The sequence below is a fragment of the Malus domestica genome, chromosome 13 (genome assembly GCF_042453785.1).
Source record: "Malus domestica chromosome 13, GDT2T_hap1".
NCBI classification, from domain to species: Eukaryota; Viridiplantae; Streptophyta; class Magnoliopsida; order Rosales; family Rosaceae; genus Malus; species Malus domestica.
The window spans coordinates 10,658,339-10,686,001 of record NC_091673.1 but is presented as its reverse complement, the minus strand read 5'-3'; the positions used below and the strand labels follow the sequence as shown (position 1 = coordinate 10,686,001).

The window sequence follows — 27,663 nt, the reverse complement described above, 5'->3', positions numbered from 1 at the left end:
TTATTCCACCAGAGTTCTTAGATCGTAAAAAGGATAAATTTTCGGAGTTGAGGCAAGGCAAGATGTCAGCCACTAAATATCATCGAAAGTTTACAGATTTATCCCATTACTGTCCTGAGACTGTCGCAAATCCCAAGGAGATGCCCCGTCTTTTTAAGAGGGGGATTCACAAACGGTTGCTTTCTATGGCGACTTCGACTCTCTGTTCTACGTATTAGCAATTCTTTGAGGTTCTACTTCAGGTTAAGCACTCTGAGAACACGCCTGATGATGATGACGATGATGAGGAAGGTAATAGTAATGCTAAGAAGAATAGTAATAGAGATCAGCCTTCATTTGGCCTTAAAAGAACCTAGAATTTCAAGTGAAGTGGAAATAGTTCAGGATCATCGACCGGTGGTTCGAATTCCAACACGTCGTGGAGAGGTGGCAAGGCCACAGGTAATACCCGTTTCCAGAACCAATGAAACCCAAATTTTTTTGGTGTTCCACACTGTCGTATATGCAATAACTATGATTATGGTGAATGTAAAGTTGGAAATAGAGAATGCTTTACATGTGGACAGATGGGGCATAGAGCTAATAATTGTTGGCAGAATCAGCAGAAACCTCAGCCTCTTACCTTACCATATGCAGTTCATCTCCAGCAGATCACAGGGCCTAGTACCCATGCGCGTACAGGTTATGGTGGTGTTTATCACTATCAGGGTGATGTAGCTCATTATCCAGGAGGAGCAAATCAATACCCACCAGATCCTTATTATCAGAGCAGTTATCTACAATATTAAGGGGCTATACGCCGTATACACCATATCTGGGCAGTGGAGTGCATATGTATACTGGGGCACAATACCAGAATTTTAAGGGAACTTCTAGTAGTGGCACATCGACCAGGTAGCCAAATTCGATAAATCAAGGTCGAGGTATACAGGGTTGAGGAAATCAGAACTAGGGAAATAAGGGTCGAGAAGGCCGACAACAAGCTCAGACCCTAGTCAATCACATTACCTTGCAGGATGCGCAAAATAACCTTTTCTTAATTATGGGTACGTTGAATATTCTTGGTCATTTAGTTATTTCCCATACATTTGCTCAAAAGACTCAACCTCACCTCATTCCTCTCGATTACGAGTTAGAGTTCCCGATGCCAAGGGGTGAAGTTTGCTATGTTGGTTAAGAGTATCAAGGGTGTCCCGTTCTTATCGAGGACGTCCTGATGCCAGCTAATCTTGTTCCTTTGGATATTGTTAACTTTGACGTTATCTTGGGTATGGATTGGTTACATTACAATCGTACCAAGTTGGATTGTTATCAGAATGTTATAACCTTTCACTGACCGGACATGCCTATTGTCACGTTTGTTGGTGAATGAAGCGATTTGAAGCATGGAGTTGTCTCATCCATGAGGGAAAAATGGTTGTTGAAGAAAGGTTGCCAATGCTACTTGGTTCATGTGGTGGTCACGGAAGAAAATCCTGCTTGCGTGGAAGATGTTCAGGTAGTTAGACACTTTCTTGACATTTTTCCCAATGATTTACCTAGATTGCCATCGGATCATGAAGTGGAGTTCACTATCGACTTAATTCTAGGTATTGATCCTATTTCTTTAATTCCTTATCGTATGGCTCTAGCTAAATTAAGAGAGTTGAAAACCCATTTGCAAGAACTTGTTGATAAGGGTTTCATTCAGCCAAGTACTTCACCTTGGGGAGCTCTAGTCTTGTTCATAAGGAAGAAAGACAAAATTTTAAGGCTATGCATCGATTACAGGCAGTTGAATCAGGTGACGATTAAAAAACGTTATCCGTTACCTCGTCTCAATAATCTCTTTGATCATCTCTGTGGTGCTTGTGTGTTCTCGAAAATTGATCTAAGGTCTGATTACTACCAAGTGATGATTAGAAACGATGACGTTCCCAATACAGCCTTTAGAACTCGATATAGTCATTATGAGTTTCTTGTGATGCCATTTAGGTTGACTAATGCTTCAACAACCTTTATGAACCTGATGAACCGGGTATTTTGTCCATACCTCGATAGGTCATTGATGACATTCTGATTTATTTTAAGAGCAAAGTGGAGCATACTAGACATCTACGTCTGGTTCTAAAGAAGTTAAGGGAGAAGCAGTTGTATGCCAAGTTCAGTAAGTGTCAGTTCTGACTAGATCAAGTGTCATTCTTAAGGCACATGATATCAGCTCAGGGTGTTCTAGTGGATCCCCATAAGATAGCAACAATAGAAAATTGGGAGTAACCTAAGACTGTCACTAAGGTACGAAGTTTGCTTGGTATTGCAGGTTATTATCGATGTTTTATGAAAGATTTCTCAGTTATAGCCCTACCTCTGACAAGGTTAACCAGCAAATGAGTAAGCTTTGAATGGAGTGATGACTGTGAATGGAGTTTCCAACAGTTGAAGTACTGTCGACAGTGGGAATTTTGCAATCTATAGTGATGCCTTTTTGAACGGTCTGAGATGTGTATTGATGCAGCATAGAAGTGTGATTGTGTATGCGTCACGACAACTTAAGCCCCATGAGATGAACTATCCTATTTATAATCTTGAGTTGGCAGCTATCGTTTTCGCTCTGAAAATCTGGAGGCATTATCTTAATGGGGAAAAATGTAAAATTTTCACTGATCATAAGAGTCTAAAGTTTATCTTCACTCAGAAAGAGCTTAATCTCCAGCGGCGGAAGTGGGTGGAGTTGCTCAGTAATTATGACTGTACAATCGAGTATCACCCCGGTCATATGAATACTGTACTTGATGCCCTCAGTAGGAAATCTCACGATCGACTTAATGCTCTTTATGCATGTCGTGTTCCCCTCCTCACTGATCTGAGATCTACTATAGCAGTTTTAGAAATGGATCGACATAGAGCTTTACTGGCCAGCTTTCAAGTCAGACCAGTTCTGGTTGATCATGTTCTCGAAGCCTAGATGAATGATGCAGAATCTCAGGAGTTAACTCAAGCAGTATTAGATGGGATAAAGAAAAGACTTCAGGATTCGAAGGCTAGAAGGTATGCTGATGCAGGGTGATTGGATGTATGTGCCGAATGTAGAAGAACTAAAGAAAGAAATACTGAATGAGGCGCACATCTCCACTTATGGGATGCATCTTGGGAGTACCATTTGGCCTGGAATGAAAAGGGAAATTACAGAGTATGTGAGTCGTTGTGCAGTTTTTCTGCAAGTCAAGGTGGAAAAGAATAAGCCATTTGGGTTGCTACAGCCACTCTCGATACCCTAGTGGAAATGAGAAGATATTACGATGGATTTCATGTACAAGTTACCTCGTACGCGAAATGGTTATGATGGTATCTGGGCAATAGTTGATCGACTAACAAAGTCAGCACACTTCATACCTGTTCGTGAGAATTACTCGTTGAGTCAGTTGGCCAAATGATTCATTTATGAGATCGTCAAGTATCATGGCGTTCTAGTTAGTATCATTTCTGACCGAGACCTTAGATTTACTTCGAAGTTCTGGGTAGCTTTCCAAGAAGCTATGGGATTAAGACTGCTCTACAGTATCGCCTATCATCCTCATACAGATGGATAGTAGAGAGAACTATATAGACATTGGAAGATATGCTTAGATCTTCAGTTCTACAATTCGGAGACTTTGGCACAAGCGTTTACTGTTGATAGAGTTCACCTACAACAACTTCCATTCCAGCATTGGTATGGCACCATTTGAAGCGTTATATGGAAAACCATGTCGTACCCAACTGTGTAGGTTAGAGGTTGGTGAAAGAGTTTTGGTGGGCCCGGAGATCGTGGAAATGACGACATAGAACATTCAGGTGATAAATGCTAACCTGAAAGCAGCCCAGGATCGGCAGAAGAGTATAACCGATAGACACTCGACCGACAGAGTTTATAAGGTTAGTGATTGGGTGTTCTTAAAGTTGTCACCGTGGAAAGGTGTAGTACGATTCGAAAAGAAAGGGAAGTTGAGCCCTCATTACATCGGGTTGTACCAGATCATTGAACGAGTTAGTGAAGTTGCCTACTGACTTGATCTACCTCCGGAGTTGTCAAAGTTACATAATGTGTTTTATGTGTCGATGCTACGGAGATACATCTTAGATCCATCACATGTGATTCCTCCTCAACCGTTAGAGATCAATCCGGACTTGACTTATGATAAGGTTCCAGTGACCATTCTTGATTGGAAAGATAAAGTTCTTACGAACACAACAGTTCAGATGGTGAAAGTCTTGTGGAGGAACTACTCCGTTGAGGAAGCTAATTGGGAGATAGAAGAGTGCATACGAGATTTGTATCCACGTTTGTTCTTTAATTTGATCTATAGTCAATGTTGAAATTTCGAGAACGAAAGTTTCTTGAGGGGGTAGGTTGTGACAACCTGTCCCTAATTTTTTATGTAATTTCTCCCCGAATATGTAATTTAATGTTTATGCCCTTGTTGGCAAGTGACGTGAATGTATTTATTTGCTCTTAAATTATTATTCTTGCTATCCTAATTAATTTGTACTTGTTGTTACGAGTGTGCGTTAATTTTACTAGTGCTAGAAACACTGTTTTAGATGGATTGTGTCTGATTTCTCTGTACAAACCTTATCCATTTTCTTCTTAAAAAGGGTGACCCCTGCCTTACACCTTTGCACCAATTATTTTCTCTCCCTCTTTCACGCAACCAATCAGAAACTCACTCATATTTCTTTGCCCAATCAGAGTTGACACACTCTTTCTCTCGCATCTCTCTCTACCCGAAACCTCTATTCTCTCGGCAACTAGCAGGTTCGACGTGCAAACTCCACAGATCGAACCAACAATCACCACCATCGTGATCCTATCGAATTCATGAACATAACCATACCAACCGATTCTTGAATTGTCGAGTTTTGAGTGGTCAACACGGAACAACTCAGAAGCTCAAACTTGGTCGAGTTGGTATCGTCATGATCCCAACCGCATTACAAGATTTTAGGATGTGGGGAAGCTTCCTTACAACTCCTCGAGGCTTCTAGGACAAGTTTGAGGAAGAAACAACCTTTGAAGTACACGGGTTTGAGGAGCAAAGTTTTGGTCGAGACTTTCGAGCCATTTTCAGGCCATTTCCAGTCCACTTTTGGACTTTTGGAAGGTATAACATTGTTATACTCTTCTTAAGCTTCAAATCCATATAAATTTTGTTAAAAATGGTTGAGAAATGGAAACGTTATAAAGGTTTAAAAATTCTTCAGAAACCGGCAAAATTTTCCAATTTTCGGTGAGTTAAGACGGCGGCGGATAACGGCATCCAGTGAGGACCACCAGAGAAGACCACAGAATATTCCATCAATCCTGACGGAATATTCTAACAACGTCAGGTAACGCAGTTAACTTCTATTAGGGTTTTAACGGAATATTCCTAACGTCGTTAGTCACACGGACCGGATGTGCTGTGTGTGGCTGTGCCTTGCCCGGCGTGTGAGGGCGCATCCGGTGTCTAAAAATTATTCTGAAAATTTTTTTAGGTCCGTGACGTCAAGTAGATCGATTTCATATATTCAACCCAGGTTTGAGCAAATTATGAGAAGTTTTTCCTAGTTTTTACGTATATGTCCTATTAATTAATTATAATTAGTTGTTTCGTAAATAGGGGAAACTTACCCTGAGGTTGTATGTGGACAAGTGAGACTAGGGGGCTACGATCCTATGACATACCAGTGAGTAGGCATTTTGTTTTCGTATATATATAAACTTAATAGTTTCCATAAATGCTTTTAAACTGTTTTATGCATATTATGCCATGGGTTATATAATTTTGAAAATGCTGTTATGTAGTTGAGATTTATATATTTTATCATGGCATATTCATATGCATTTTACCTGCTCATAACTGTTGTGAATGTTTGGAATGCTAAGTACCACCAGACGCACAGGTAAGTCCAGATAAGGTTATGTTGTGAATTGAATTGGTTGGATCATTCATGCGTACATATAGTTTGCTCATCATTACTACACCCCAAGTGAGTGCTCAGTCGAGGCCAGGCTAGCCTTCACATGTATGTTCACCTCCTAGCACCGCACGCTCGCCTTGGATCCAAGTAGGTGTTAACCTATCATATAGACTGCAATAGGCAGTTCCAACTTGTAAGTGACTGTGCATAGCGCAAGCTTCACATGATCGTAGCACTAGAGCGTTTATTATTACACCTAGCTTGTTGTACAGGTCACATTAGGTGACTCCGACTCGTGTGTTAGCATAGATTGAAGAGCGACAGGTGCAATCGTACATGTCACATTAGGTGACTTCGACTAACATGCTAGTACAGATTACAGCACATGATCATATCTATATTGCTATTGATTATGCTCTGCTATGGTATATTTCTGGACTTACATTCGGCATGCACTTGTTTTCATACTTAAACATAGTATGATATTTTGGAAACTATACTTGTTTATAGCGAAGGGTTAGTATACTTGGAAAATAAATGGATTTTATTAAGCTTTATTTTTTTGCCTACTCACCCTTCTATTTTTCGCCCCTCCAGGTCCTAGTTAGTTGATTTATCTCTGTGGCGTACGAGGAATAGCTGGTGGATTTTGACATATCTCCATCTTAACGTAAGAACTTATCTCTAGTTGTGTAATAAGTACTTCTCTCGTTCGACTGCTTTACCGTTATGATAAGCACGCCTTGATTCTGGTCGGGGTGTGTCACACTCTCTCTCTCCCAATTTCGTATTCCATATTCCTCTGTTTCAAAAAAATTCCCAAAGAAAATGAACATGGTTGTTTGTAGAAAATCGAACGAGCTTGAAAGGAGACGAAGTTATAGGTTATGGCTTTTCTTCACATTGCAAAGTTTGCAAAGTACAAACTGAAAGTGAATGATTAAATTTTGTCATTTCTTTTTACTCTCGATGCCATTATAAAGTTTCGAACCTTACTTTCTTTTAACAGAAAATTAAATGACAATCTATATACAGGCTATTCAACACACTAAGCATGATAAATTAGCAAAGCCATATGCCAAAACAAAAACAAAAATTTGAATTAGCAAACCCTGTGTAGAATTACATCTGGAATTTATAATCGAAAGTCTGAGTCTATTTAGAATTTGCATGCTTTCACACCACCAGCCCACAAACTTAAAAACAAGGTTCTCACTTCTGAAGCTGTAAAACTTTTATCTCATACAAAAGGTTGAAGAATAATAATATTAGGATAAGTGTTAAAATAATTTTGGGGTGTATTCATATTTTTAAATTTGTATAGGGCTCAAATAGTCATTCACACAAGAGTATACAAGTTATTTAATAATAATTTTTTATATAGCATGTATTCAACAATATCTTGAGTGTTAATAAAACAACAAAAAAAAGGAACTTTAGATTAATCCATGGTATATATTAATTAGTAAGAAAAAATAACTAGAAGAATTTTAAATATAAATGAATGTTATATCTGAGACTTGTCATGTGGCGAGTTTTGAGTGGATTGTAGTGTCACTCAGCAAAGTCCAGTGGTAAGTCAAGTTCCACACAAGTGTTTTTCGTAAAATAGGGAAGCGGAGAGATTGTAAAATTAATATACGGGAGATCAATAAACCAACTTTCAAGGATAAGCTCCTTCTCTGTCTCAATCAATTAACGAGTTGATATTTCCTGAGCAAAAACTAAGTAGTTTTTATTTTTCAACTGCAGACACGAATCCAACACTATTGTTTCTAACCTCTTCACATCATGGGTAGCCTTGGCTTTGAGCAAGCTGTAGGTAAAATGCTTTGTGTTCAAAACTGGTACTGCTTCTTAGAATTTTAGGGTGCGTTTGTAGCACCCGATTATCTCGAATTGAATTAACTTCTAGAACTAAGTTGTTCTAACTTAAACTAGATTAAACTAAACTAACTTAGTGAAGCTGTGCTAGACTACAAAGTTGGACTAACAATAAATTATTATTATTATGTTTTAATTTTTTTCTATTAAAAATATCAACATTAATATATGGAAAAAATGGCATCTTCTTCGCAAATTGTAGGTGCTTCTCTGCACCTTGGAAATTACAGAACTTCCAATAACAAATGCTTAACCCAAATTCCAGAGAACTAAGAAATCGTTCAATTTAGTATCCCAGAAATCAGAAATCGTACAAATGCTTAACCCAAAATTTGATCAACCACTCCATTAACATAACAAAAAATTATTCAATTTGATCATAATTAATTGGCATCCCAGAAAACTCACAAATCCAGCCTCCCTTCATAGAGAGGAAGAACGCAAAGCACCCAACCCATAACCCAATCAATTTCTACAAACCCTCCAAAGTTATAAACCTTCGTAAGGAAAATCAAATCCCAAAAAAATCAAATCTTTCAAGCTCACTTGTGTATGCAGGACCAAAGTTTCGATTTGAAAACCTTAAATCGCCGAAGTTCTCTCAAAACAAAGCTCTTGGGTTCTTCGATTGAAGGTCGAATTTGAGGTCTCATTGATAAGATCCAAATCTCTTGGCCCTTAATCAACCTGCAAGTAACACAGAGGATAGAGAGGAAGAGGGAAGGAAGATGAAGGAGTAGAGCTCCAAATATTTTTTTATTTAATTTCTTTTGTGTAAATTCTCATCTCATTTGTTTTCTGGGAGCTTGGCTCCTTTTATATAGACTCCACCCCTTAAAATGCCAGTTGGCATATTTAACAGTCTTTAATACTAAAAACTAAAGCATAAAACCTCCCATTAACTTTCTAAATCATCGATTAAGACAATCATAATTGAGACCTATTATGGGTTCACAACAATACTTCCCCCTTGAAAATTAGCCTTGTCCACAAGGCTAAAAAATTTGAATGTGGGAACTTGTTTGAAAGCAGCAGCACATTCCCATCTGATGGATATGTTCTTAATTCCATATATGCTCATTGCAATCCCAATATCAGCGAGTTTCAAAATAGGTGCATCGTTCAGTGGTTTCAAAGCACTAGTTGACATCTCACGAAGAGCTTGCACGATATAGTTCCTTGAGCTATTATCCAGTGGTACAACAGCGTCATCAAGCAACTGAACCTTAGTGCTTTTCTCAAGCACATTCTCTACAGCACCCATCACTAGTAATGACTTCTTTCCTGAAACAAAGTTGACCATTACACCCGTGGATTTCTTATCACGATCAAACTCAAAGGTTGCAATTCGACGTTCAAATTCACTCCACTTCTGGCAACAACCAAGCAAATCCCTTCCATTTGATGATTCCCAAAATAGATTCACAAAAACACATATTCGCTTGTCGTCCTTGTACTGAAAATAGAGTATCAACTTGACAACTTTAGCCCATGTATCTCTTGGATCCCAAACAAGCCAAAAATCAAATTTTCTAGTGAAAAATAGAGAAAAATCAGCATGTAAATCAATAGCCAAAGCACCAAAATTGCTTTCCAGGTGACCTTCGAGAGAGCATGCTAAATCCAAATAGGTACCCCTAGTGCATCCACTCCCTCTCTTCAATGTATTTGTTGTTCTGTCACCTTCAAAGTCATTGGTCTTGCTGAATACCTCTCTAATTTGTGCTTCACTGACAATTCCAATGTTGTGTGGTAACTCAATAGCTTTGCCAAATTTGACTCCCTCATCCACAACTTTAGGACTACTACACTTATCCAATACAACATTCCTTCCCCTAGGACCAAGAGTAAGGCCAATAACACCCGCAAGCTTGTCAATTCCACCTTGTAATGTATATTGCAAATGCTGATCAAAAGCAATTTCTTTTGTAGAAGACTTCATAATAGAACGAAGCCTTGATTGCCAGTAATTCACCCTATTGTTTTGTTGCTGATTCACCCCCCTTCGCAAATTTCCAACAACCACAACTTCATTTTCAAGTGAATTCATAGAGCAGTTAGAGTACACCATTCGTCCATGGTCTAATACACTCGAATACCCACACGCAGATCTTACACACACACCCATTGCCGCATCCAAGTCATCTATAACCCAAGGTCGAGGGACAAGGTTTTGACAACTAACAAAAAAGGACATATCCTTATTTGAGAAAACTTCCGCAAGCTGTGCAAAACCAAGATCAAATACATTTCCAGCAATTATTCCTTTAATCAGATCCTCTACCCACTTGACTTCATCTTCAATAGCATCACTAAGGTCCATTACCTTTTCAAACAGGGATATGGCCTTGGTCTTCTCTTCATCCACATGTCTGAACCGGTTGAAAGCCGTAATTCATGACAAAGCTGAGATCACATCCCCAAAAGTTGGAAGAGATTTATTGATGTTTTGAGATTCCTTAAGGTTTTCCCCTTGAACTTCAGCGTTTTCTAGACACTCACTGCCACCTAAATTCATAATCCAAAGCTTGCTCATTGTGGACCCTTCATCGAACTTAAGCTTAAGCTCATCAGACTATGTAAGTGTAACCATCGCTGGAATTGAAGAAACCATATTATTAAATTTAGAAATCACATCAACAAATTTATGCACTTCAGTAAGGAGTTGAGAATAGCCTTCCTCCCTCAACTTGACTTTACTTTCTATATTGTCAGCAAGAGATATACAATATTCATGAGACAGAAACTATTCAAGAGATTGAAATCTGCCTTCACATATCGATCGTAAAGAAACTATCAAACTCAACAAGGAGGCTACTTTTATTTTCTTGAGAGATACAATATCAATGTCTTGAGAATCAGCCTAGGGCCTAAGAAAAGTTTTTCCCATACGATTTCTTTCAAGTAGAGATGCAAAGGCACAAACTGCAAGTATCATGATGGTAGTGTCTTAAAGGGCTTCCCACACATAAACAATAAATCCACAGAATGGTTTTTTAGTGAATTTATTAACTCCAAACATTTCGTTTCTCTTATGAAGCAATTTCTCAGAAGTAGAAATTCCATTGATACTTGAACATGATTAAGCTACCTGATTGGAGTCTTTGTTGGCTAAATATGCAGCAACTTGTGCAGCAGCCATTGTATCACTGGTAGAATTTGCAGCTGCTTCAGCAGCTGATGCTGAGCCTACAAACTGTATATGTCCTATTTCACACCACAACATGCGATTCGCACCACAGCCGAGACGTACATCAATAGCCGCATATACAAAATCTTTACCATACTTTTCCTCAAAAATATTCCTTAGAACGATCAGTTCCGAGATCTCAGAACACTTGGAAGAGGCAAAGATTAAACTAGCAATTCCCTCTTTGAGATTAGGTAGACACTCCTTTTGCTTTGCGATGATAGAAAGTCTGGATACTACTAATTCACAGAAAAGCTCAATGAACTCATTGGCGGTCAAAATTTTTTCTACTCTAAACCATGTTCAACCCGAATATCATGACCAGATTGTAGGGGCAAGGCAATGTCACCCCTCATTTGCTTCACCACCACATGCTTCTTGTTCCTCGGTAGCTTTATTTGAACCACTGCCATCTTCAATTGCATTTTGTGGAATTTAGAGCCTCCACCCTTATCCTGAATGCCATTGTAGTATCACATGTCCCAATCGAGAACAACATAGCAACTTGAGTCTGGAATTTCATCAAACAGTTTCCATGCACAAAAATACTTCCTCACAAATTTACCCGCAAGGTACCAATTAACCAATCCAAATTTATCTTTCAGGTATGCACCATAGTAATTAGTAAAAAGAGAAGGGAATTTAGCCTCCGAAGTTGTTGAAATGATACTCAAATTAAGAACTACCTCAGGTCCAGTGTCTGTAGTATCGAAGAACGAGTACTCATAAAGTAGGCACGGAGCAGAGGTCATCGTCGAAACATGAATCCCTCTCTTCGATTTCGGCAGAGAAACTGTGGCTGCAGTGGAATCGTTCAATTATGGCTTGAAGGCCGAAGTTGTCAGTGCTCGCAACAACGGTAAAGATGAGAGCAACAATGGAGCTTGGATTGCAGCCAGAATAAGTTGTGATTGGGCTCCTCCAACACAGATTGGGCTTCGAGGTAGCTGGATAGGCTCAATCGCAGGAGAAACATGATGGTCAGTGGCAAGAGGGGCATATATGCATTCTCCGGCACTTCGAAAGTGTAACTCTTTACGAAATTTGTTGAAATAGGCAAAAAGCTTGGTTGCAAAGACCTTTTCGATAACAACATCAATGAGGGAAGGTAACGAGGCCATCGTAGCCTCCAAGGAAGGAGTATGATCTTCCAGGGAAGAGAAACGAGGGTCAATGGTTTGGCTAGTGTGCACGAGAGGGAAACTAGGATTCGAGAAGGATGAGCCCAACCCAAAAGACTGGTGGTGGTTTGGATCGGTGGTGTGATCTTGCCAGAGTTTGGTGGGTGTAAGACACGATGCGGAGAAGAAAGAAGAGAAGGATGCACGCAAAGAAGAATGCAGCGAGAGTCTTAGCAGTCCCATTGTAATCGGGGGGCCTCGCTAAGACCCTTTAGCGAGAGAGTTAGTGAACGCGAGTCCCTTTCAATCCCATTAAACTTAGTCTCACTATGTAACAAACACATAATTACACTGATAAGTAGTCCAGTTTAGTTCAGTAAAGATTAGTGAAGCCAAACAAACGCACCCTTAAGGACTAAAGATGCATAAGTTGCCTTTTTTTTTTTACCCTACCAATTCCAACAATTGAGTATTTTAAGGCCGAATTAATGGACAATGAGCGAAAAACAAAAGGAGAAATGCAAAAAGAAAATGTTAAAGCAAAAAAGAAAAAAGTTGAAGTTGGCTTCCAATACTCCCCTCAAGCTGGATCAAGAAGATTGACTGATTGAAGCTTGGACATAAGTTAAATTGAGTTGTGGGTAGGGTCTTGGTGAGAACATCTGCAAGCTGATCATGGTTGCAAGGATAATAAGTTTGAATCGTCTAGGATCGAACTTTCTCTCGAATATAATGCCAATTGACTTCGATATGCTTAGAGCATCTCCAAGGGGATGTTAAATTCAAAACATCACATTTAAATTTGATAGCTTATGTGGCAATTTGACATCTTCATTTATTTTAATATCCAACCGATATGTTTCTTTGTTATTAATTTAGTCTTGATATACTAAAAATTTGGTGTAAAAAAGTTAAGATTCACTCTAATAATAAGAAAAAATAATAGAAATTTTATGTGGGCCCTAGTATAAAACCAAGGAAATGGAAGAAATTGACGCCTACTCTCCTTTGTTGCCAATTTTGATTGTCACAGAAGAGGGACATAGGTTGGCTACTGGGAAACCCCAAATTAGAAAGAAGTCCTTTTAACCATATGAGCTCACAAGCAGATGACGCCTTGCCTTATACTCAACTTTGATGCTCCAACGAGCAAATTATGTTTTGTTTTTTGCCCTTATACAACTAAGTTTCCTCCAGCAGATGTACAATAGCCAGTGGTTAATTTTCAGTCGATAGCATTTCCTGCCCAATTCGCATCATGTGTACTCCATAATTTGAATGTTGTCATTTTTTGTTCAACAGAATACCATGAGCAACTGACCATTTGGCTTTCCCTTCATGAAAAGGAGATTTTGAGTTTCAACTCCTGCTAGGCAATCTATTGATGATGTATTGGGCAGTGAGAACTCCTAGTGACCAAAGTCTTTTAGGTACATTCAGCCTTGGGTTTTTTTCAAGCAAGTCTCTATTCTTCCTCTCAGCTACATCGTTTTGTGTGGTATACCTACACAACTTGTTTGATGTATGATGCCATATGTGCTCAAATAGTCAATCATGATTTTTGAAGTGTACTCAGTGCCATTGTCTTATCTTAATATTATTAGATGAGAATTGATTCATGATGTTCTTAGACTGGATTTAGGCTGACTTGACATACCTTTGGAATTGTAATATCTTTTGACAACTAATACAATCTATTCAAGTAGAACCCTCCACTAATCAGCTTCTTGATGACTCGATCCTGAAAGACAACATTGTGAGGAGAAAAGGTGGCAAGGAAGTTTAAAGAGTTTGTAATTCACCCAAACAGACAAAAGTTGGAAAGAAAAGGAAGGAAGATACAAGGCAGTAGACTCAACATTTTCAGAGAGCAAATTTATTTTCCCTCTACCGTGGTTTTCAAAGTCATGCACTTTGAAGATTGATTTGTCATGTGGTCAGTGGACCTTGAATACATGATCTAAAAATCATGTGAAGACTGATATTAAGAGCAGTTGAGAGAGCAGATATGCTACTTGGATGTTATTGAAATGTTATTTGTTATTGATTGTAAAATTGTGAGTAGTCTGGAACTCTATGTTTTCATGCTAGACAATGTCGTAAGAGTTTTTGGAAATCACTGCAAATAAAAGATTTTTAAAGCTTAACAAAATGATGAATTACGATTGGCTTGATTCCTTATGTAGGCAATCTAACCTGAGGTTAGGTGCATCAGCAAAGTAAAATGAAAAGATCCTATGTTGTTGAACTATTGGTTTAATTTTTGTCATATCTCGGGACAGGAGCATGACTTCTTTAATAATATCTGAACTTAGGTATTAAATTCTCGTACCGTTTCATTAAAGTGAGAAGTATGAGTAAAGAAAAAAGAAGAAAAATAAAAAGAAAAAGTTGACAGCAAAGCAAAAGTAAAAAGTTAAAGCAAAAAAGAAAAAGTTGAAATTGGCTTCCAATATTTCTCAATAGAGCAGCTGCAAAGTTCTGCCTAAATCTATTATCGCAACAGCAGTAACTGAGAACCTTTTCGTATTCCTCTATTATCGTAAAGCAGTGCCTAGATTATAACTAGTTCAGTGCCTTGGGTTCAAGCTGTGTAGCTAATTCAAACTTTCAAATTTTCATTTTACTGGACATGAATATCGCCTCATTGTGCTTGGGAAGAAGAACTGATTTGTGTGGGAACTTGAAGAAAGACCTTTGTATGGTTTGAAGATTAAAGTGTACGCGTATTCATTTATACAATCTTTTCACTTTAAAACTTTACCAAATCCACGGTATCCTCAATGGCACAATGTATGAAGCCATTGAGTAGTTGCTTTTTTTTTTTTTAATGAATTGGAAAAGAAAGAGATTGCACACCGAGTTTATTAAACTTAGTACAATACAAAGATGAAAAGACATATTTCGTCCAATGTGCAGGAAGCTTGTTGCATATAGAGATTTTTCAATTTGCCCGAAACGCGAGGTGGTATGCTACATGTCATTATACAATTGGTGGAAAGTTTTTTGCATTATGACATGTGGCGTACCACCCTGTTATCGGACACACTGAAAAATCTCTACACTGAATTCCTTCTCTAATGACATTATTTATAGGTAAGCCCCTCTTGATGCAAAAGATAATTGTTTAGCCTTAACAGTTTGTTAACCAATTTCAATTTTATTGCCATGGCTTGTTATCTCTTTCAACAAAATGGTTAAATACTTTATCTGCTTTATGTTACTGGTTTTAGTCTAGACAATATGTGCTTGCATTAACACTATATTTTGTTTCAGGGTTTTCGACATCATTTTCAGATTCACCTCCAACTCATTATGCTCTAAAAATCCAGTCGTTTTCAGTGCTAACCAAAACTTCAGCTGACGAATATGAGTCGGGAGAATTTGAAGCTGGAGGATACAAATGGTAAATCCTGTTCGTCACAGGAATTTCCGTCGGGGATGCTTTCCTGGCGAACGAGCACACAGCTCCCCTGGAGGTCGGCGCCGGTTGAGGGCTGCTGTCGGGCTTCTGCTTTCCTATCGGGCTTTGTCGGGCAAGTCTCGTCGGGCAAGTCTTGATCGGGCAAGGCTCTTCGGGCAAGGCTCGTCGGGCAGTGCTAAAAGAGAAGGACAGAGTTAATTTGAAATGTGCCTTTGTGGGGCCTTAGGTATAGGCCTTGAGGCTCACAATCAAGATTAACTTTGAGGTGCTCAGGCGTGCCACTGCCATCTTCAGTATGGCAAATGTAGAATGGATGTCGAGTTTTAGATGCAAATACGTATATGCCCGAGAAACCGTGTTAGATATGGCAGGTGCCTTTGTGGGGCTTTAGGTGTAGGCCTTGAGGCTTCCTGTCAAACTAAACCAGTGCTCGAACACATCATATTTGAGCTCGTGTTTGCAGGAGTCTTATCACTATTATATTTCTGATTATCCGAGTCCGAAAGGTAGAACGAACCCAAATAGGTGCCTTTGTGGGGCCTTAGGTGTAGGCCTTGAGGCTTCCCATTAGAGTTCATTCTTATACTCGAACTATCTAGACCGCAGAATAGAATGAATCCAAATAGGTGCCTTTGTGGGGCCTTAGGTGTAGGCCTTGAGGCTTCCAATCAGAATCCATTCCATACTTAAGCGTTCTATGATAATCATGATATAATAGACACAAAACCAAGAGTTAGGTCGATTACTTGCGCCCCAAGTAACTTCGGACTTCTCGTTTATCAAGGATTGTCGTGGATGGGTTAAGTCCACATAAAGTTCTTTTTTATGCCTTGAGGCCAAGGACTTTTAAACTGATCAGATTTACATGCCTGAGGGCTTAGGACTTGGATCTGATTTGAACACTGAAGATATATTCAAATCGGATCCAAATACTGAGAAAGCATTTTCATCATTATTTTGCTAGAAACAACTTGCATATAACTGGAAGTATACAACATATTGCTAGGCTTTAAAGAAAGAAAAGACAAAGACTGAGCAAAGAAGGTCGGGCAAGATTAAACCTTATCAGTTAAGGCTGATCGTCTTGCAGGTCCCTATCTTTGTAGTTTTGTCAAATGTCTGAAAGCTTAGAGGGAGAGAGGGGGAGAGGGAGATACAAAAAGTGAATCGATATTACAACAAGTTCGAACAAGGTAGCAGAGCTATTACAAAGGTTTGAAGAGAAGGTTATCCCGCGAGGGATAAAGGCTTGTCCCGAATGGGATGAAGGCTTGTTGCTGACTACAGCTTTGTTTGGAAGGCAAATCTGGCTTTTGAGCAGAGTTTGGGCTTGCATTTGTTTGTTTGTTTGAGTGTCCTTATTCCTGTCTTCTCTTCCTCCTTTTATAGACAACTTGGCTTGGCCTCCTGTAGCAGCAGCCTTGCCCGAATGCGGTTTGAGGGTGATGACTCATCAGCTATTTTACATGTAATGCCACCATAAAGTACTTTATGGGCTGTGCAGTCTGGTCAGTCTACACCACTTGGTCTTTGGGTAGGTAAGCAAGTGGTCCTTATGAATTGTCTCCTTAAATTCTTTAAATTTTGAAAATGTTTCAAATTTTTCTTTCACAAAGAAAACCCATACATACTTGGAGAAGTCATCAATGAATGTCACCATGTATCGCATCCCACTTATCGATGGTTGCTTGACTAGCCCGAACACATCGGAATGAACCAACTCCAACGGCTCTTTCACTTTAAACTTCGACTCTTCGTATGGTAGTTAATGTGTTTTACCATATTGGCATCCTACACAAATCGTGTATGTTCCCATGTCAAGTTAAGGTAGCCCCTTAAGTATTGACTTCTTCATCATTACATTTAGCTTGTGGTAGCTAACGTGACCCAATCTCATGTACCATAAATATATTGTCTTGTTCTTCCTTGTCTTGTCTACGTATGCAGTTTCTGCTGACATTACATAGACAGACTGTAGTCGCCGTCCCTCCATTGTTGGCGTCCCTAAGATCTTGAGGTGTCGATACACTTTCACATCTCGTGGACCAAACAAGACATAATTTCCCAATGACATCAGTTGCGGCACTGAAAGTAGATTTTTCTTCATACCTGGAACATGGTAGACATCTTGAAGCGACACATGGTTAGTGTTGTATTGGGGCTCAATTACTGTCTTATCGATGTGAGCAATCAGTAGCCTCGAGTCGTTGGCCGTCACCACCAAGCGGCCTCTTTTGTACTCAGTCAGACTTTGTAACTTTTTCTCATCACTTGTCTTATGGTTTGAGTAGCCTGAATCCACGATCCAATCATTCTGGTAGTCAATCGACTTCGGACTTGTTACTGTGAGAGCTGACTTATTCTCCATAACAATTGATGCTTCAGCGTCCCATTCTTCCTCCAGGGCTAGATATGATAGGCGTCTAGTCATCTTCACTTTTCTTCCCTGAGTTGGCGACGTTACTTTCTGCGGGCTTTTTGAACCAACATTCCTTCGCCATGTGGCCATTCTTTCCACAATTGTAACATTGCCCTTAAACCTTTTATTGTTCTAAGACTGATCATAGTTGTCGTGATACTTCAGAGCTCCCCCTGACCGAGAACTCCCTCCTCCTTGATGACCTTTTGCATTGTCACCATTCCTTTTAGATCCACCACCAGCACTCTGCTTAAAGCTGCCTTTACTTTTGGTATAGAGTGCTTCCTCTTTAACTCTTAACGAGACCCATCCCATTTGCTTTGCCAAAGCTTCTTGATCGGCAATCAAATTCTCAAACTCAATAAGTGATGGTTGGGTCAGCCATCCTTGTACAGCGGCAATGAAGCCTCGATATTCAGGTCTCAATCCATGGATAATTATTCTTCTTATCCTGGATTTTACAATGGCAACACTAGGATCTAACTCATAAATTTCATGGCAAATAGACTTTACCTTGTGGAAATATTCGGTAATCGTCATGTCTCATTGGGCCACCGATAACAACTCGTTCTCGAGAAGCTAGAGTCTTGTATCGTTCATCTTTGAAAAGAGTATGGCGAAGGTGTCACACGTTTTTTTTGGTGTCTTGGCCTTCCGTATGTGCTCCAACATGTCATCTTCAACTGTGGTTTTTAAGGCAAACATGGCTTTACCTGCCTTGATCTTCCACTTCCTCAAAATGTCGTTGGTGTCTTCTTCAGGCTGCGTAACTTCATTACCGCCAATGACATCCCAAAGATCTTGGCCTTGTAGGTAAGACTCCATACACGTCGCCCATGTGTTGTAATTTTTGTTGTTCAACTTCTTGATTCCTCCAACAACTTCAAGATCTCCCATCATGTCAGTAGAACTTCAATAAGCCGAACAAGATTAACGAATAATCTTGCGAATCACTAAACTTCTCACGATTCTTAAAAACTTCACTAGAGATGGTCCCCAATCGTACCGCTCTGATACCAATTGTTGAGAAAAAAACTTAAGAGTACACAATTCTAACACAAGTGTTGGAGAGACAACACATGTAAACAAATTACTTGTATTACACACACAAAATATTACAACACTCAAAACTCTCAAAGACACTTTAGAAGCAATGACATTCACTCACTTTCTAAAGACAAACTCTAGATCACTCACACTCCTCACAAGACTACTCTTACTTCTCACTCTCACTTGGTTGCTTGATCACTTCTTCGTTACATCTTTTTTAACAGCACACATACATACATATTTATAGGCAATGGTTGTTGACTTTAAAGTTGGCTAGAACATTCTAGTGCAATGGTTATACATTGCACCGACTCACACACTGCAAACCGACTTGGGCTTTTCATAACAGCCTCACAATTTGGCTTCTAGGTCTTTCTACAAACTTATACTTTGATATTGCTAGACCTTTCATTGATCATGCAGCTACCGACATAAGTTTGCATAATAGCCTTGCCGACTTAAATGATGGTAGAATTTTCTAGCATATTGATATGCATGATGCACCGATTGTGGTGTTAGAACTCTCTAGAATCCAAACACCAATTGAGCTGGTGTTGATCTTCAACATTTCTTTCATTCAATTCAAAATATAAACAAGCTTAGAGTTCTCATAATTGCAAAGCATCGTCTCATTTTCTTATATGTTTTCCCTGTGCATTGCTTAGAACAAAGGGAAAGGCGTTTTCATAGGATGAAACCTGATTGGGGATTCAATCATTTTCTCTCCCACAAAATTTTCACTGAAGCTTCCAATGGATTCCTCATTGATGACATCTGTGTGTTCTGAGTGGATGTCTTTGTTTCTAAAGAGAGCAGCACAGGCAAAGGAGAGTGTCTATCAATGGTAAAGGATCCTATTATGTACAAGAATATTTGGAGGATTGACAACTTCTCAAAGCTGGACGACGAATCATACGACTCAAAAGTATTCACTGCCGGAGACCAGAAATGGTATGTAACCCTAAACTTGTTAGACTTCGCTTCCTGTATAAGAAATTTCTCTTGCAGACATCGGAAACTTAAGCAGAGTCAAGTAAAAGTTTTGCAAATGTGTTGGTTGTTTTGTAGGAAGATACAGCTCTATCCCAAGGGAAAAGGCAATGGAGTTGGTACCCATCTAGCTTTATATAGCATTAGCCGAACCGAATCCTCTTCCTCCTAGCTGTAAAATATATGCAAAGTTTACACTACGCCTTCTAGACCAGGTGCATGCCAGGCATCAGTCTGGTAAAGGTAAAAGATTTGCCTGATCCTATTGCTACATAATCATTCGTGGAAATAAGGACTTGAACATGTTACAAACCCAAATTAAAGGTTGTTTTATTGCCGCCCCCTTACGAAATTCACCCCATGAACGACACCGCGCTTGGTGTCTTCGTGGCGTTTGAATCTCGATGGCATACGACGATGGTGATATTTATCGTTGAACTTTCGTTCAATGGAAAGTTGATATCGAGAATTTTTGCTTGCAACCTACTGAAAATGTTCACAACTTTTTGGTTTCTTGTTGCGAGATGGTGAGACTCTTGTTTCTAGTAGAAAGCAACTTAATATTTTCATTAACATTAAAAGCACGATAAGCCGTACACGAACGATAATTTAATCTGTTTAGTGCCACCTAGTAAAGAGAACCAGAAGGAAAATGTATTTCTGAAATATTACAATTTCATTGATTAAAAAAGATAATTACATCAGTAGGGTATTTATAGCCACAATAGCCACAACAACTAATAACCTTTCTAACAAACTTGTACACATAGCACATTACAATTAGTTAATTAAAATAGAATGTATGTCATGATTTGGCATCCTTATCTTTACACCCCCTCAAACTGAGCTTGGAAGAAGTTGGAGTTCCAAGAGATAGCTTGGATTGAAGAAGAAGAAACCGGTTCTTGGTTAAAGATTTAGTGTGAATATCTGCAATTTGGTCCTCAGTACACACATACTGAACTTGAAGCAGATTAGCAAGGACTAACTCTCTAATGTAATGATAATCGATCTCAACATGCTTTGTTCGAGTATGAAAGACAGGATTAGAAGCAAGAGAGATAGCAGATATGTTATCACACCAGATTGTATGTTTGAAAGATAAGGAAAAACCAAAATCATGAAAAACCTTGCAGATCCATGTAATTTCAGCTGTAGTATGTGCCAGAGATCGATATTCAGCTTGAGTGGAAGATCTAGCCATTGTAGGCTGCTTCTTAGCACTCTAGCTAATTAAGTTGGATCCAAGATATACATAAAAGCCACTGGTTAAACGTCGATCAAATAGACAACCAACCCAATATGCATTAGAAAAGGTTGAAAGATGGAGATTACTTTTCTGAAACCATAAACCATGATAAGATGTGCCTTTGAGGAATCTGAAAATCCTTTTGGCAGCTTGCAGATGAAGATCAGTGGGAGTATGCATGAATTGACATACTTGATTGACAGCAAAAGAAATATCAGGCCTAGTCCATGTCAAATACTATAAGGCACCTACCAGGGATCTATATTTAGTGGGATTTGATAAATGAATGCCACTATGATCCAATTTAGTAGTACCAAGAGGGGTACAACATGGCTTGGCACCTTCCATTTGTGTTTTCTGAAGTAAGTCCAGAAGATATTTGCTTTAATGAAGGAATAAACCTTTGGATGATCTTTGAACTTCCAACCCCAGAAAATAGTGAAGATCAATGATAGGAGGAACATGAACAGTGGATTGTGAGAATTGTGAAGTATGAACTTGTGAAAAGGGAAAGGATTTCTCATTGAACAAGACATGCCTGGATATGTATACTCGATCTGTGAGTAGATCCAAGCATATAGAGCCCTTATGTTGCAGACTATAGCCAAGGAAAACACATTCCTTACTTTTACCATCCAACTTAGAAGAGACATAGGGTTTTAACCAAGGGTAGCAACTACAGCTAAAGACCTTAAGTCTAGTATAATCTGGTGAAGTATGAAATAACAATTCCCACGAAGAACAAAGGAGACTAGATATAGGCAATCGATTAATCAAATAGAGGGCAGTAGATATAGCTTCAACCCAATATTTGTGAGGAACATGAGATGCAACTAAGAGAGTGCGAGCTGTCCCTACGAGATGTCTGTGTTTCCTTTCTACACAACCATTTTGCTCAAGAGTATGTGGGCAACTAAGTTAATGAGAAATGCCATGTAATTGAAGATAAGCTTGAAAAGAAGAACTGACAAATTCAGCCCCTGAATCTAAACGAATAGCCTTGATTTTATTTCCAATAGTATTTTCTACATATGTTTTGAAGGTTACAAATGTAGAATACACCTCAAATTTTGCTTTCAATGGAAAAAACCAGCTCTACTTAGTATCATCTACTATCAACAGATAATAGCGAAAACCACTAACTGAAAATATAGAAGCAAGTCCCCAAACATCACGGTGAAGTAATGCCAAGCTGTGGGATGCAGATGAACTTGCAGCTTTGAAGGGAAGCTTGTGGTTTTTAGCTATAGCACAATCAGAGCAAAAGAATTCAACTGAAGATGCACCTTGCACAGCGAAAACCACTAACTGAAAATATAGAAGCAAGTCCCCAAACATCACGGTGAAGTAATGCCAAGCTGTGGGATGCAGATGAACTTGCAGCTTTGAAGGGAAGCTTGTGGTTTTTAGCTATAGCACAATCAGAGCAGAAGAATTCAACTGAAGATGCACCTTGCACAGCAAGTTTATTCTTAGAGAAAACCTTACGAAAAATAGGAGAAGATGGATGGCCCAAATGACTATGCCATATCTTGATTGGAGCTTTAATATTGACTAAAGTTGATGCAGTGAGTGAAGAAGGAACATTACCAGAGATAGAACTATTAGTTGTAGTAGACTGCAGAGGATAGAAACTTTCTTTAACTGAACCTCGTGAAAGCGTCTTCCCCATAGAACGATCCTTAACAACGGATCCATTAGAATCAAGAGTTAATGAACAATAATTGTCTCGGAGAAATTGAAAAGCAGACAACAAATTGTTCTTCATATGAGGAACATGAAAGACATTGTTCAGTTTAAAGGAAGTAGCAGGTGTACGTAATGTAGAGCCAACATGAGAAATGGACAAACCTTGACCATCACCTATGTATACTTTTTCTTCACCATTGTAGGGAGTAAGAGAGTTGATGTTGGATATATCATTGGTGATGTGCAAGGTAGCTCCAGAGTCAATCAACCAAGTAGGAGAGGACTTGGCATTGTAACGTGCACACATTGCTTAGAGCTTGGCAGGAGAAATTCGACCAGAGATCTCTAGATTCATACGGTCAAAGCAATCAATGGCTTCATGACTTGGATTTCCACAGATTTGACAAGGGGCTCGAGGACCAGAAAAAAAGCCTCGAGAGTGAGCTGTGGTATTGTTGCGATTGAAGCTACTGTTGAAATTATTTCCTCGATAATTGCCTCAATTACCACAATTATTGGAGAAGCGATTGTTCTTGCCACGATTCCAATTGTATCGAAAAGATTGCTACAGTGGTTGATTCTGAATGACATACGCCTGAGGCGATATGGGAAGTAGTGGCGGTTGAGCTTGGACCGATAAAGCATGAAAAAGTTCAGTATTACTTGATGAGGCAGCTTTCTTATGACGAATCATAGAGAGTTGTGAGTAACAATCCATGCAATTCATCTAAAGATGTGGAGGATAAACGAAGAAGGAATGAGTCAGTGAAAGACTCAAAATCATCAGGAAGACCGGCAAGAGTGGCTGCAATTAGATCTCAATAAGAGATTGGGGCTTCAGCAGCAGTTAGAGAGTCGAAGATCTCTTTGAGCTATTGCAGGTAATCAGACATTGATTGTGAACCTTTTTAAATGCTTTGAAGTCGCGATCGAAGCTGATGAACATGTGCATCAGAAATGCCCCCAAATCGTTGCTCGAGTTTGAGCTAGAGATCGCAAGACGACGAAACTCCAACCGTGAATGGAATCACCTCCTCAGACAATGTGGAATTGAACCAGATCAGGAGGTTTTGATCTTTCTCATACCAAATTTCGAACGCCGGATTCAGAGTGCGATCAGTTATAAGTGGTGCCGGACAAGGTTCGGTGCCATCAACGATACCAAGAAGCCGATATCGCCTAAGAATTGGGGCAAACAAAGCGCACCATGGTAGATAATTGGACCACTTGAGCTTGATTGGCACCATGCTGCCAATGTTTTGGATCGTGAGAGAGGTATAAGGAAAGGAATTAAGGTTTGAAAAGGGATTTGGAATTGGAACCAACTCAGAAGGAGAAGAGGTCGCAGATGGAGACGCCACTGGAGAACAAGAAAAAAAAACAAATTGAGATCGATGATCGGAATACAAAATCAGCAAGGAAATCGATCGAATTTGTGTAGAGATCAGAGAAGTAGAGCGGAAGAGAAGAGGATCGAGAGAGGCCGTGAGACGGTTGGCGATGAAACCATAAAGAGAACCAGAAGGAAAATGTATTTCTGAAATATTACAATTTCATTGATTAAAAAAAATAATTACATCAGTAGGGTATTTATAGCCACAACAGCTAATAACCTTTCTAACAAACTTGTACACATAGCACATTACAATTAGTTAATTAAAACATAATGTATGTCATGATTTGGCATCCTCATCTTTACCTAGTTCTATTTTTTATTAAAAGTTCGTAACCTATTTGTGCTTTTTAATCCAAAATACTTGTACTGATAATACTTTTGGTGCTTGTAGCAAATCACTAGTTCAATGCCTCAAATTTGGAGTGGGGATGGTGGAGATTCATTACATTGGGATTTTTCAATCAGGCAACCATGGGGTTTGTGTTGAAGGATACTTGCTTCGTCGAGGCAGAGGTCATTGTCCATGGAATTACTAGTGCACTGTAGCCGAATTGTAAAACAGTGACAAATGCCTGATGTGTAAAACTTTGGGGGTCTAAAATACTAAATAATGTCAATTAAGGTGTTAAAAACATGTTCACTAGACTTGTTAGTCGTGTATATGAAAGTATTGCCTCTGACCTTCATGGTGAATAAATACATCATTCTCTGTTTTTCATATGCTTTTCTTATTTTCGGTTTCTTTTTCCCTTCAAAAATTTTATTGTGCACAGAAGCATAGAATACATGAGACCTTTTCACTGCTAAATCTTGGTTGAGAGTACTTTCACTCATTGTCAAGGGCAAGGGCTTGGAAAATGCCCTTCAACAGCGGGCCGAAAGATGGAGGGCAACTGGTGGACCATGCAAAGCCTGCCCAAATGTCGCTTGCGCTAGCGAGTAAGGTTGATATGACATCGGCAACGTTTTTTTTTTTTTTTTTGGTGTTTGGCGCATATAATACACACACGATTGGAGGAGTGTGGCCGTCAGCTTCTGCAACATTGGGCCCTTCTGCAGGAACCAAATCTCCTCCGGATCCAAATAAACTGAGCTTAAGAATAAAAAGATCCGAGCCATTGAAATTTGATTCAACGGCTACAATTATTATAATTTTTAGAGAGCCCCCCTGTTTGTAGCCGTTGGATCAAATTTCAATGGTCCGGATCTTTTGCTCAGCAGGCTCAATTTAATTGGGTCCAGAGGGGATCCAGTTCCCTTTTGTAGAAGCTCTACATTTGGCACTATAAGAGTCGTTCAATTCCAACGACCTGATGATCTGGACTTAAATTTCCAATGGTAAAAAAAATTGAAAAATTGTCAATGTACCTTGTGACACGTTCTAGTGCATTTGATTTCAAATGAGGAGGGAAATTAACAACCAGGATTGATCCATTGGTTAAAAATTAAAAAAAAAAGTTATTAAAAATAGAAAATTTCTTTTAGGGTGGTGCTATTCATACCATTTTTTACTTACACACTCCTCTTAATTTAGCCGTGGGATAAAATAAATTGAAGTAGATCAATTGACGAAATTAACAAAGAATGTGTGGAAAGTAAAAAATAAATGTTTGGATAGCACACATTTTTCTTTTTATTATTCTAAGAATACTCGACGATCATTTTCCTTCCTCACATTACAACCCATTATATGGACTACAATTTACTATATCTATCGAGCAGATTCAAAGCTTATCTGGGCTGAGTAGTTTCAAGTCTACACTTACAAAGGCTAACATGACACGTGAAGGATAAAGCCAATAAAGCAACCCAAAAATAAAAAGTAATCGTCATTGCTCAATGGATGGAGTTGCACAGAAACAAGTATTATTTAAAGTGAATAGTAAAGGCATTTACATGCCTTTACCCTTCTAAAATGGTGAAATTGCTCTTCTTTATTTTTAAACAAGGCCTAATCGGATAAATGGTCCCCGTGGTCATAAGGTATTCGGATGATAACCCATGTGGTAAAAAAATTCGGATTTAAACCCCTGTGGTCTAAATCTGTTAGGATTTATACCCTTCTGTTAAATAATGCTGACGTGGCTACCAAATGTCTGCCATGTGGCTAAAATAATAATTTTTTTTTTTTTTTAAAAAACCTGAATTTTTACAAAAAAAAAAAAAAAAAAAAAAAACCAGATCTGCAAGAAGAAGAAGAAGAAGGAAAAGGGAGAGGGAAAAGGGTCGCGCAGGGAGAGGGCTCCGGCGAGGGGGGGAGCAGGTCTCCGGCGGGAAGAAGAAGAAGAAGAAGAAGAAGAAGAAGAAGAAGAAGAAGGAAGAGGGAAGAAGAAGGAAGAGGGAGAGGGAGGAGTCGCACAGGGAAGGGAGGAGTCGCACAGCCGGCGGAAAGAAGAAGAAGAAGGAAGAGGGAGAGGGAGGAGTCGCACAGGGAAGGGAGGAGTCGCGCGGCCGGCGGAAAGAAGAAGAAGAAGGAAGAAGGAGAGGGAGGAGGGTCGCGCGGGGAGAGCTGGTCTCCGGCGGGAAGAAGAAGAAGAAGAAGTCCGGCGGGGGGGGGGGGGACGGGCGGAGGGCGGGGGAGCTTCTGGGTTTTTTTTTTTTTTTTTTTTTTTGTAAAAATTCAGGTTTTTAAAAAAAAATTAAAAATTATTATTTTTGCCAAGTGGCAAACATTTGGCAGCCACGTGGCATATATGTGGCAGCCACGTCAACATTATTTAACAAAAGGGCATAAATCCTAACAGACTTAGACCACAGGGGTTTAAATCCTAACAGACTTAGACCACAGGGGTTTAAATCCGAATTTTTTTACCACATGGGCTATCATCCGAATACCTTATGACCACGGGGACCATTTATCCGATTAGGCCTTTAAACAAAGATCAAAACAGTTAAAGCACGAGCAAAATCGCATACTTTGAGGCAGTGCAGAAAATCCCTTTTTTTGGTGCAACCTCGATTCGACAACTCTGGTAGTGTACGGAGGAAAAGTTTGGAAATATAATTTGGGACAGGAAAGAAAAATGAGACAATACTGAATTGGTAAATATTGCATTATTAAAAGTACAAATTTTACAGAATTTACAATGAATCAAATATACAACGAAAAAGATAATACAGAGTGAAGCACGCCTCAACGGCCCGTTCGGATTGAGAACAAGTTAACAATGATTACTTATAAGTCACTGATATGGACGAGGCGATTAGATGATGAAGGGCGGAGATGGCAAGATTAGCCAAAGGTTTTCTCGCTGCTGTAACACATATACAAGAAACCGTCATCCTCCTTGTAGGTTTCATAGATGGAATCAAGCGACCAGCTGTAAATGAAA

General features: G+C 39.2%; 1 protein-coding gene and 1 long non-coding RNA gene across 2 annotated transcripts in view; one reads left to right on the top strand and one right to left on the bottom strand.

The window, feature by feature from the left end:
* Positions 1 to 15,251: 15,251 nt before the first annotated feature.
* LOC103423940 (MATH domain and coiled-coil domain-containing protein At3g58220-like) overlaps positions 15,252 to 27,663 on the top strand; it is a 27,854-nt gene continuing 15,442 nt past the window's right edge. The window contains exons 1-2 of the mRNA XM_029091388.2: positions 15,252 to 15,310; positions 15,391 to 15,520. Coding sequence (XP_028947221.2) covers positions 15,283 to 15,310; positions 15,391 to 15,520 — 158 coding nt within the window. The 5' untranslated portion in view covers positions 15,252 to 15,282. The remainder of the gene's footprint in view (positions 15,311 to 15,390; positions 15,521 to 27,663) is intronic.
* LOC139190629 (uncharacterized) overlaps positions 27,367 to 27,663 on the bottom strand; it is a 976-nt gene continuing 679 nt past the window's right edge. Inside the window, exon 2 of the long non-coding RNA XR_011574965.1 lies at positions 27,367 to 27,651. This is a non-coding gene — a long non-coding RNA (uncharacterized lncRNA). The remainder of the gene's footprint in view (positions 27,652 to 27,663) is intronic.